Source organism: Cariama cristata, unplaced genomic scaffold (genome assembly GCF_000690535.1).
Source record: "Cariama cristata isolate BGI_N322 unplaced genomic scaffold, ASM69053v1 scaffold17352, whole genome shotgun sequence".
In the NCBI taxonomy this organism is placed as follows: Eukaryota; Metazoa; Chordata; class Aves; order Cariamiformes; family Cariamidae; genus Cariama; species Cariama cristata.
This window is the reverse complement of record NW_009602284.1, coordinates 7,748-19,320: the sequence shown is the minus strand read 5'-3', so window position 1 is coordinate 19,320 and position 11,573 is coordinate 7,748. Positions and strand designations below refer to the sequence as shown.

The following is an 11,573-nucleotide window of genomic DNA, read 5'->3' as shown; positions in this document are numbered from 1 at the left end:
AAAAAGGACCTTGAGAGCCCGGAGGTTGAAAATCCTGTCTGAGAAATGCAAAGCTCCATTTCAGATTCCTTGCATTTGGACTATTTAGGGAGCTGGAAATATTTTCCAGGTCTAAGGAAGAGGAATACGGCATTGCTTTCCCTTCTTTGGTTTAAATTGTCCCAATTCAGTGATGTAGAAATGTCTCCTTCCAGTAAGAAATTATTTTTATCTCTTTTGCTTTGAAAATGTCTAGTTAATCTTATTTAGACTATTATACAGCATATTTTAGAAAGCCTCATGCTGAATTTGTATTAAAATTAGCATATTATAGGACTACCATACTTTCAGAAATGAAGTAGAGCTGCTATCTTATCAGAATCATATATATTTATAAATAATATAAAAATGAAGTTTCTAACTTTTTCATTTCAGTGTTTAAAGCTATCATCTTGATAAGATAAATGCATTACTTCTGCTTTTCCCTGTGGAAACTCTATAACAACACAATATTCTTTCCAAATCTTTGTTTGAATTAAAGCGCACTATCTGATGAAAACCAGAAAAGTTTTCATGCAGCTTTTGTTCAGACACTGAAACTATATGATCAGCAAGTGTATTTGGAAGCCAGAGAATTTCAAAACTCTGGAGCTTCTCTCTGGGCCTCTTCCTTATCAAAAAAAACCCCAACAAACAAAAACAACCCAATACCCACTCTGAGCCTACCCTAAAGCACTTGTTTTGAGCTATTTAGTTCTTACTACCAGAATTACAGAGAAGTTTAACCTAACTAGGCCTAAAGCCGTCTGCCAGGATATAAAAACACAAATTTGTCAAAGTCTCAGTGACAGACAGCGCCACTCTACTGCCTTTACGGACCCACAGCAGGTGAGAAGATGACAGAAGGTCCTGGAGAACAGGAACTAAATTATCAGCTGAACTATGATACTTTTCTGCAGAAAGACGTTAAACCACTCTGCGTGTTGAGTACCCTGGGTGTGTCTAACAGCTCCACATCAAGGGAAATCTGTCTAGGGTTCAGCAAACTGAAGCTTCTCACTAAACACTCCTATGGAAAGACTGAGATTTCCATTGAATTGTAGAGCTGCAAGGAGTCTCAAGGTCTGGTAGGATCAGCTACTCACGTTCCTACTGATAAACACCAGACAACCAGAAATCTCTCTGTAATCCTCCATTTTCTCACTGCGTTCTTTTGTCTATGAAAATGTCATAGCTGGAGGACTGTGAGTGACTTATTAACCATTGTGGCTTTATTACCATGAGATGCAACAGGTGTCTGACTGGCATTCAGATTTGCAATTGGGAAGAGGTTGGAAAGAAGTGAAAATTCTTTTGATGAAATGATGGCAACATGATTCCAACTTACACACTTACATGCATTTAACAAAGGTACTGAAGTTTTCCACTTGTGTCCCGAAAAGAAGGTAACCCAGCTGGGCATAGGCAAAGAAGACAATGAAGAACATAACGGCAAAGCCCAGGATATCCTTGGCACAACGTGCCAGTGTGGAGGAGAGCTGGGTCATTGTTTTGTTAAAGCTAATATACTTGAATATCTGCAAGAAGAAAGAACAGGGACAAAGTTAGGCCAAACCATCAGCTGGGTTGCATATATTCACATGCTTACTGAGGCAAGAGGTTCACTATAGTACCAAAGCACCTAGAAGATAGCCAGACTGGGGGAAAGGTGATTTAGTGTTCAGAACATTTGTCCCAGGTGTACCACCATCTTCCTGTGGGATCATAAACATATGACTTTGTTCCCTGTGTCAAAGGAAAACATAAAGAGAGACTGCTGTAAGGACAAATGTCTAGAGGCTAATGAGGACCCCCAAGTACAGTGTGGCTTTCCACCATGCCAAGATGCTTTGGTTGAAATGCAAAGTCCATGCCAACAGATGAGTCATTTCCAGTTGTTGGGTGACCATCATGAAAGGAAACCATGGTTTGCCAGGTTATCCTCCAAAATAATAAAATAGTACGGGATGGACAAAGTTACATTATACTCAGCATTTTCTAAAATCACTTTTACGCCACAACATCTGAGCTCATCTCCCTGTCCTCTATCTCCGAATAACTGGCCTCAGAATCCAGGGTGAAATGTCTGGATTTACTACAAAACAACATATGACTTCAAGGAAAATCCTGTTATATAGCTGTTATCCTCATTCACTCAGAGGGATGGAAGAGCCAACCCCCAAGCTATCTAGAGGAAGAGGTCTGAGACTGGAGGCCTGGCACCTCCCAGACCCCCTATAATACCTTGATCCAGGCAAAGAATAAGTTGACTGCATTCATATTGTTGTACTGTGTCTGCCAGAATGCCAGGAACTCAAAGTCCGCGTAGGTGTCAGGGTGTTTCAGCAACTCTCCCAACAGTCTGTTCACCTCAATGGTACGAAAGATGTGAAACCCAATAGCGATGATGGAGAGCTGCAAAGAGGAAGAGGAAGAGTCTGCAGTGACTGCTGTGCCTATGCTTTCCACAGAAATGAAAGTGTCACAGAATTGCTCAGTATCACACTTCACAACTGCAGTTGACTGGTGGGGGATGGAAATAAGGTCTTAAAGCACTGAGTGATGCCCTGAGTTCACAGCCGCTTAGGCATCTCAAAGGAAACAATTTTCTTCTAACAGCTGATAGAAGAGTATGTGTCCATTTACTCTGCTAGTTCATCTTGCCATTAGAGCAAAACATGTGCCAGCTCTTGTCTTATCTAGACCAGTTTCCCATTCCTTCATTTATTTTGGCTCTTATACCTCTCTGCCATTGTTCCCCCCAAAAAAGTGTGCAAGGATCCTCACTAGAATGACGACCACATCCAGGATGTTCCAAATGCTGGTGAAGTACTGAAGTTTGTGGATACGCAGCTCCAAAATCTCCTCCACCACATAGTAGAAGATGAAGACACAGAAGACAGTTTCACAGGCAACAATGAAGAAGTCCCATGCACTCACATATCGTATAAGCTTGACTGTCCGGATTTGCCAGGAGGGAATGGCACCACCAGTGGCTGGAAACTCAACCACTAACCTTGAAGGGGACAAGAAAACTCTGATAATTACAAACCAGGGGATGGAGGCTCTTAGATAGTTTTGAGACACATCAAACTTGAGCTCCCACCAAACCATGAGTGGAAGAGTTGTGCATGTATTTGTGCAGCCTTATCTCTACTGCTTCACTGCCCATGAGAAGAAAGAGTGAAACGTGAAAAGAAGTGTGACTGCTTATCTCAGGAAGACCGTCTTTTTACTAATCCGTACAATATCTACTGACACCACTCAGTCCTACCCCACTGGTGAACCATACTAAAATATTTGCATTTTAAGAAACTGTGGCATTGAGGAACAAGCAAGATGCAGAACAATTTTAAGTGGGACTCAGCTTACCTCAGAACACAAAACAGATTGATGTTTGCATTATACACAGAGAAATCAATGAAGACAACTCGTGTCCCCCGATCCAGCCACAACTTTTCCTTCAAGACTTGCAGGGCTTTAGCACTCTCTTCTCTGGTCAACTTGAGGTCTATGTAGTATCCTCCCCCACTGTAACTGGTTAGTCTTCCCCAGTGAGATGAGCCACCCAGCTCCTCCTCAGAATGGTACCTCCACCTGCAACAGACAAGTCATAAGAAAAGGCATCACCACCCTAGGCTTGGTTATGACCTTGTAGCCAGGGGAAATTAGACTATATCTTCAAGGGACAGAGCAGTTTTTAATTAAAGAGTTGGCATTTAATTCCTATTCCAGATCTGAGCCTACATCGGTTCTTTATTATTGTTAGATTTTTGATGTAGTGCTTCCCAGCAGTGACACAACATGACTTGTGATATTACAGAAGGAAAATGCTGCAGCTTTGTTGGCTATGCCACAGTCTTGTTTGCATGGAGGTTACTCCCAGGATCTGCTGTATCACCTTCTACCACATTGCACACAACCGTCTGCTTAGAACACACTTGTGCTCATATTTCCTTATGAACAATAGCTTCTCATTCACAGACCAAGACTCATGCAGCAAGCGGAGAGTTATTAAACTGCAGTTACCTCAAATTATTAGAGAGAAATATGTTTTCAAAATGAAAGAGATGCACTCCCTTCTCTCTGGCTCCTGAAATCCAGGAGGGAAGCATATGGCATCATCCATTTGATAGATCTGGTCCCAAAGGTCTCTCTTTATTCTCACCCTCATAAAAACAGGCAACAATTTCTACCTAATTCTCCACTGGATTTTTCATGGCTTTCCCAACAGCTCCTACTCTGCCACTCATTCTGTTGTGCTGTTCCTCAAAGAGACACTTAGCCTTATTGATAGACAAAAAGGGCTTGCTGCCTCTGACTGCAAGGGGAATTCCAGCCTTATGTGAGAAACTCACCCCCAGCATCATACAGCTCAGCAAATCTTGTTTTAACTAGAAGACTAATTTGGATTTTCTAATCCTGAACAGCGGAAGTTGTACTTACGCCGTTCCATTGACGAGCCCAAATGAGACCCTTTCCTCCTTGTCTTCTGAGTATACATCATAGCAGCCTGAGACTTCTTCCTTGAAGTCATTGTGGACCACACAGGAATTGTTCTTCACCTTCAGTTGCCGCATGCGTGGGACACCCAGCAGCAGATTCTCATAATAGATGTATGACTGGGTGCTGTGTGCTGCTAGGGACTCATTGTTGTACCACTTTGTCCAGTAAAGATTATCCAGAAGGGGGCCTTGTGCATACTGCAAGAGAGGGAGAGGACAACTTCATGGTCCACACATCAGAGGAATTTTCTCAACCTGGGCTTGAGATAGCAAGACCTGACCCACTCCTCTCTACTCCTCAAGACAGAAAGTAAAAGCAACTTATGTGGGATATATGCTAAGGAGGGGAAAGACCACAGCTGGTGGTAGAAGAAGGGTGCTGGGCAGCCGGGTCATTGTTGGCTCCTCACAGGCCTGCGATATAGTTGATGCACCTTGTTGGGCTAAGGAAGAAAGAAGAGCCCTACAAGTCTCTTTGTTCCTTCCACTTCAGTGAGCATAAGTCTCAAGGAATTGCCTTGGCACAAGGTGTGAATTATGAAAAGGGCGTGCGCCAGTGCCCTGGAAACAGTGAGGGAAAAACAATAGTGCCATAGTTTGCTGTACTTTTTTAATATGACAGAAAAAAGACAAAGCTAACTGACAATTTCTGGCTATCAGAGATAAATGGTTGCAATATCTCAACAGCATTCACTGTGGCTCATATTATTCCTTCACCAGCTCTTTGACAGAGATGTGTTAGACCTCAGACATCTTTTCCCCTCTTTGTTCTCTTTGATAAAAGTCAGTGCAAATTTTAATCCAGCTTCTGCATAAAGAATCTATAGATCAGACCAGCCTAGGCATGAGTTACAGGCAGGTTAAGTACAGTGTTCCCACAATTGGCCATGAAAATGGTCGTAGGCCTATTACTAAGACCAGCATAAAGACATTGGATTGTAGGATTCAAAGTCATTTCTACCATAAGGAAACCTGGAGTAAATCACTTGGCCTCTCCGGGCCAGTAGTCCCTATCTGTGCAGCAAGCATCTTATCACAGCAATTTCTTTTTGTTATGTTCTGCCTGTTTAGCTGGTAAGTTACTGGGGAATGTACTCTTCTGGGCACACACAACACCTAGCCTCACCAGTATTCTGGCCACAGTGCTCAAATGGATAAATTATATTTTAAATCAGTGGCTATATTTCATGTAAATGATATTGTAACTATTGCTAGTAGCTGGCAAAAGCTTGTGGCAGCAAAATACCATGCTGAAATCACTAGGTTGCACATTCAGAGGGAACTGAATGTCCCAGACTGCCTGAGATTTTCAGGGCTCCCCATGCCAGGCCAGATTTGTACGCACCACCCAGAAGTCAGCCATACTGCCGATGGACTGGAAGGAGACACGGCCGTCCGAAGAGGTCTGCAGGAATAGCTCAGACATCACTTTGGTGTAGTAATAGGCATTGGAACTTGTCATTCCATATGTCACTAAGAGAAGAGACAAGAGGAGGGTCCTTCCTTATACCTGAATATTGGAGCCTGATATAAATATATTTATATATTCACTTTCTGTGTAGCTTATACTATCACTTCCACAAACACATTGTTTCAACTCTCCAGTGTTCCTTACTGCAGAAAAACATTCATCATGGTGATCACTAAGAACATGTCCTACTCTTGAAAGCGTACCAGGAAAAATACGCAACTGACATTCAAACACCACCACCACCCCACACACACACACTTCTGGATGAGTCAGTGTGTGACGACACATACGTCTGTGTGCATGTCTTGATTCTTTAGGAAGGGTGACTGAAGCATGGTCTCCCGGGGCCAGTGTGATAGTAACTCAGGTTGGCATTGTCTGTCTATCTTTCCTGCCATAGGGTCCATGAAATATAATCCTCTTCACTGTCCCATGTCACAGGTGCACATTTGTGATAATGAATGAACCTTCCCCAAAAAAGAACCAGCCATTGTTCTACCCACACAAAGGCCATTAGCATTCAGTACAGAGACACATTAAATCCACCCAAGAACAACAGTGTGGGCTGCCATCTACTTTATCACCTCAGCCATCCCTCCAGTCTCAGAGAGGAAAACCTCTCTGAACACTGTGTCTTTGATCCAGGAAGTTTCTAGAGCTGCTGTCTGGGTCTTGAACATTTGCTGTGAAACTAAGAAAAGACCCTGGGCAGATTCTCCCAGGACTGTGGAGTCAATGGCTAGAACTGATAATATGGATCAGAAAATACTGCTTAAACCTAACCAATATCAATTTCATCTAGAGTAACAGTCAGTTATTTTATTTGTATGTCCAGCAGTCTTTCTGTACATTAATAACACACCTGCTTGCTGCAGTGAGTGCTTGTACAATAAACTTAACACCTACAACAGAGTGAGGAAGTCTAGTAATAAAACTTCACATTATTCCCCTCACACTGCACACAGAAAAGACACCTGTGAGATATGACAGCTACTTACATAGACAGATGTCCACCAAGAACACAATATAGACTAGCAGCTCTCGCAATGTGGTCTTCACGTAAAGCTCTCTGTTTTCAGCTGTGTTCTCAGTCAGAGTAGTGCCCCACAGACCTGTTGGGTGTAAAGAAGAAATTGGAGAGCTTTGATGGCTATTCTCAAAGGCCATGTGAGGAGCTGAAGTCCTGTTCCCAAAGAACATTGTTGGGAGTTGGATTTTTGTCACTTTTCAAGGCAAAACTTGACTAAGAGCTGTAAAAATGTGTTAAATAACCCCTAAAAAGAACCATTCAATCATGAACAAAAGATTTGTGGCTGATCAAAACTGAAATATATTGGCTTTCTCATTTTGCTAAATCACTCTCCAGTTTTCGGTTTGAGTTCAATATGGACTGATCTTTTCCTGCCTGTTTTTCAGCTTATGCTTTGCAGAAATTCAGTCTTTGTCACAAGTACTCTTGAATCCTTAAAATTTCATTTCGGTCATCCCTGTGCCACCAACTGACCTTCTGATAGGACTTCCATAGCAGAACTGCATCTCTTGTTAGCTTTACAACTATTAATCCTTTTAGTGTATATTGAACCGTCAGGCCCCAAATATTTGCCCCTCGCTTACCTAAAAACTCTAGCAAATTTCTTGTAGGTCATACAACTCAATCAAACAACCCAACTCAATATTTTCAGCAGAAAATTTAGAGCCAAATTGTCTTCAGGATGTATATCAATGGAGCTCTGCTGACTTCCGCACAGTTATGCCAATTGCACCAGCTAGTGATCCAATTTCTTCACACAGTGAAAGCAACTCTTTAAACGTCACCATGGTTGATCAAAAAGAGAGAAACACTTCCTTTAAAAGCAGCCTTGATATTTTGGGTTTGATGAACCACCTGATACCATTAGTGTATTTGTTTGTTCTTTTTGTAATGGCTTTCTCTTGTGATTTCTGAAATGCTCCTGAAGTTGAAAGGCATACGAACTTCCACTTGAAAGCCTAGTGATGGAAGCCATGTCAATAACACCCATAGTCTTGCTTCTTTCTGCAGCTCTTAGAGAGCTCAGCCCTGATGCCTATCCCCAGTAGCATGCAACAATCATCTTCCTGCAAATCAGGATCAAAGCTGATCAAAGGCCACATGTTTGAAGTCATCTCTGGCAGAGGACGAATCATTTTTTTCTTTGGAGCAAGCAAAAGCAATAGAGTGGTCTGTGCGCATTGTTCCTGTCCTTTCAATAGCTCTTTGGTATCTCAACAGATTAGAGAGCTTTTTGAACCATCAGCTACCATAGTGGCTGTTGCAGCATCCACCCTCACTCCTGGACAGACAAATGAGTAACCTATTCTGGACATGCCAGAACAGCAACAGCAATGAGAGCCTGGAGAAGATCCGGATTAACTCATGTGCAGAGGAGAGTATCATGTGGTCTACAGGAATCTCCACAACGGAGGAAAACAAGGGGAAACAACCCACCCATCTGTTCAGGTCACTTTTAAATGACCCCTTTCATCTCTAGATATGACTATATGACAGTCTTTTAATAGGTTTATTTGGTTTTTTCCATGAGGCAGGGAACCCCTACTATCCACATATTGGGAACAGAAGTACAGACTTTCTTTGCTTTGGGAATAGAAGTGTACTCCAAATACCTAAATTCAGGGACAATCAAATATCCTTGAAAACTTGGTTCAGAGACTTGCCCAAAATTAGATCTGGAGAATCGTGAGGCTGGTCCAGTACCCTTTCAGATTGCATCCAGTAACTGTAAAACTTTACCAGTTGTGGTTTGCTTTCAGCTGTTTCTTTAGGAAACATGCCATGGAAATATACCACCTCATACATGAAGCATGTCCCCATATGTGTCTCCTTTGACACCACCTACCCCCCTGAGGATGCAGCTGTTTTGGACATGACATTTGGAGTAGAAGAATACTCAAGACTAGAAGACATCCAGGCTTCCTTATGGAATCTTGCATGACCATCCAGCACTCACAAGGCAGAGCAAAGAAAAAAATCCAGAATCTAGAAAACAGTCAATTAATGCAATTTGTTTGTAATTCTTGCCTTTCTGCTAGTAACAAATTACTAGTAAGAATTAATGGCAACATCTACATTATCTTCCAAGGCTGCTTTTAAACCAGACTTGTGACCCAGGTGAGTGACTAGCTCATGGTCTCAGGTACAGCTGAAGATCCTCTTCCTAAGGCAGAAGCTAGGTGTCCCTCATTGGCCCCTGTGCCACCCAAATACTAAGAAAATCCTGTCTGTAGGCTGGCCATGAAACAGCTGAGGTGGCAGGAGGCAGGCAGGAACCAGAGGACAGACTTATTTGGACACAGTTTAGAGAGGAACAGTACTGAGCAATGGCATTAGGAGCAGCAGCTACTTAGTGGTAGTCCAGCCCGGTAGCTGGTAAGGACAAGAGAAGGATTCAATAAGCCAACTATGACCAGTACCCCTGCAGAGCTATGGACACGTAATCCCAAGGAATGGTTTTTAAGCAAAAAAACCCACAAACTGTCCTTGGCCAAGTGACTTATCTTTACTACTTCTGTTTTCCATGTGAGACACTAAGGTGATTAAACGGAAGGAGAGGGGAAGAACCAGCAATATTTGGAGAGGCAATGAAAAATAATGAGCACTTAGAAAAGATGCAAAGGAAGGACACAAATTCTTCAAGGAAAATGTCCCCACCTCTGTGAGGCTTATAGAGGCCTTTCTTCTGCCTGCACTGACCTTTAGATCTCATCTTCCCAGCTCTGGTCTGTCCTACAACCCTATTTACCACCCTTACTGGCAGGACACACTACTGCAACAGTCGTAGAAGACAGAAATGCTATAGTGTCCTGACAGGTATTTTCATATGCGTGCTCCAGTTTCAACCCTGGCGTCTCACAAATGGAATTTTGATGTTAAAGTATGGATTTGTTTTTCCTTCTTAAGTCTCAAACAATGCCTAGAAGAAAGGATATCAGAATAAAACACATAAATGATACAGTGCCTCTGAGCAATCTGTAATTACCCACTAAGCCCACCCAGCAGTGCTCTGTGGCCAGGAAAAACCTCTAAAGCCTCAGTTCTGACTTCCATGTGAATTAATAGTGTTAGACTGTAACTGCAACGACAGGTAAGAAAGAATTGATCATAGAGGTGCTGTGCAATTCCGGACCAGGCTATACTGTTACTCACTCACATGCACTGTTAGAGGATACAGCTCTGATAAAGGTTCTTGCCTTCTAAGTCAGGAAGAAAAGACACATTGGCAAGAAAATAATTTCCACAAAAGATACAGTTTCTTGCTTTGTCTTCCCTCTTTTTACAGTAATAGGATTTTATGCCTTCTATAAGAAACTGTTCAAAAAATGCTCTTGCCCAGGGCTGTATCCTTACAGGACACCCAGCTTGCTCCCAGGTTTTTGAGTGCCTCTGAATAAGCCTACATAATATTTCATTCCCCTTTGTCTTTTAAACTGGAAACTAGCACCTCTTTTTTTTCAGCTGTCTTCAAGCAAAGCCTTGTTTGATACATTCCTGTTATCCTCTGCATTTCAGCCCTGTCAGTGCTAGAGTTTCTCTGATGGATATTTATATCAATTCTTAAGTTATTGTAACACAGGAGCCAGTACCACTCCACCTAGAAAATGCACACAAACACAGAATAGTCTCATCACCAGAGTGATGGCTCCTGTGGATTCAGGACACCGAAGCTCTGTCCAAAGCTGTATCTACAGATTCACTGAATGACCATGAGCACACCACTAAGTCTGTCTGTATCTCCTACCTTGTCATAAAGGTAACAGGACAGACCTTGGAGCTACGCAAGGCACATGGAATAAGGATGCTCCTTCCAGGTCAGCTAAAAATGATTTCTGGAGTAAAGCTAGTCTATGTTGAGCAGGTTCCTCGGCTACACAGACACTACGGGGTTTCTGCCTTCTGCATCCCCACACTCACACACACCCATACCATTGCTCTTCACGAGGACTAGTAAATCCTTTCTAGTGAGATGTCAGAGCTTTACCTCGAACGCCTCTGAAGATGTAGAAGCAGCACTTGAGAAGAGGACTTGTCTTCCCATCCACAGCTTTTCTCTGCTCTTCCTGGTAGGGCAGTGGACCCCCCACCTCTTCGAAGTTCTCATAGGGATTCTCCAGGATGGACTTGGGGTTGTAGATGGCTCGAATCTTCAAGGACGTAGAGGGGGAGCCATTGTAAACAGGATTGTCCCAAGCTTTCTTCCCCACTGCCCCCAGTTCATGCTCCTCTGAGGCTCTAAAGTGGCTCTCAGCTCTGCTGTTTAGGTGAGATGAGCTCATGGCTAGTCACTGCCAGCAGAAGTACCTTTTAACTGGAATTGTGAGGACTGCCTGCCCAGGTTAGAGTTGTAAGCTAGCAGAGAGAATTAGTCAATGCCAAATAGCCTGTCTGGCTCAGCAACCAGGAGAGAGCACACCAATAGCTTCCCACAGAGAGCGTACATCCTCTCTCTCTTTTATACCGGCTTAGCTTACGCCTGTCAGAGGGATGGCACTACCCATTGTTAGGAACCACTGACAGCCCTATTATCCCAGCAGTTCTGGGAGCA

At 42.9% G+C, this 11,573-nt stretch overlaps 1 protein-coding gene across 1 annotated transcript in view; it reads right to left on the bottom strand.

Annotated features, from left to right (window-relative positions):
* The window catches only part of PKD2L1 (polycystic kidney disease 2-like 1), a 16,938-nt gene extending 5,634 nt beyond the window's left edge, over nucleotides 1-11,304 (bottom strand). Inside the window, exons 1-8 of the mRNA XM_009694706.1 lie at nucleotides 11,010-11,304; nucleotides 6,993-7,106; nucleotides 5,869-5,996; nucleotides 4,465-4,721; nucleotides 3,391-3,615; nucleotides 2,806-3,034; nucleotides 2,263-2,433; nucleotides 1,375-1,556 (exon numbers count right to left, since the gene is read on the bottom strand). Coding sequence (XP_009693008.1) covers nucleotides 1,375-1,556; nucleotides 2,263-2,433; nucleotides 2,806-3,034; nucleotides 3,391-3,615; nucleotides 4,465-4,721; nucleotides 5,869-5,996; nucleotides 6,993-7,106; nucleotides 11,010-11,304 — 1,601 coding nt within the window. The remainder of the gene's footprint in view (nucleotides 1-1,374; nucleotides 1,557-2,262; nucleotides 2,434-2,805; nucleotides 3,035-3,390; nucleotides 3,616-4,464; nucleotides 4,722-5,868; nucleotides 5,997-6,992; nucleotides 7,107-11,009) is intronic.
* Between the last annotated feature and the right edge of the window lie 269 nt (nucleotides 11,305-11,573).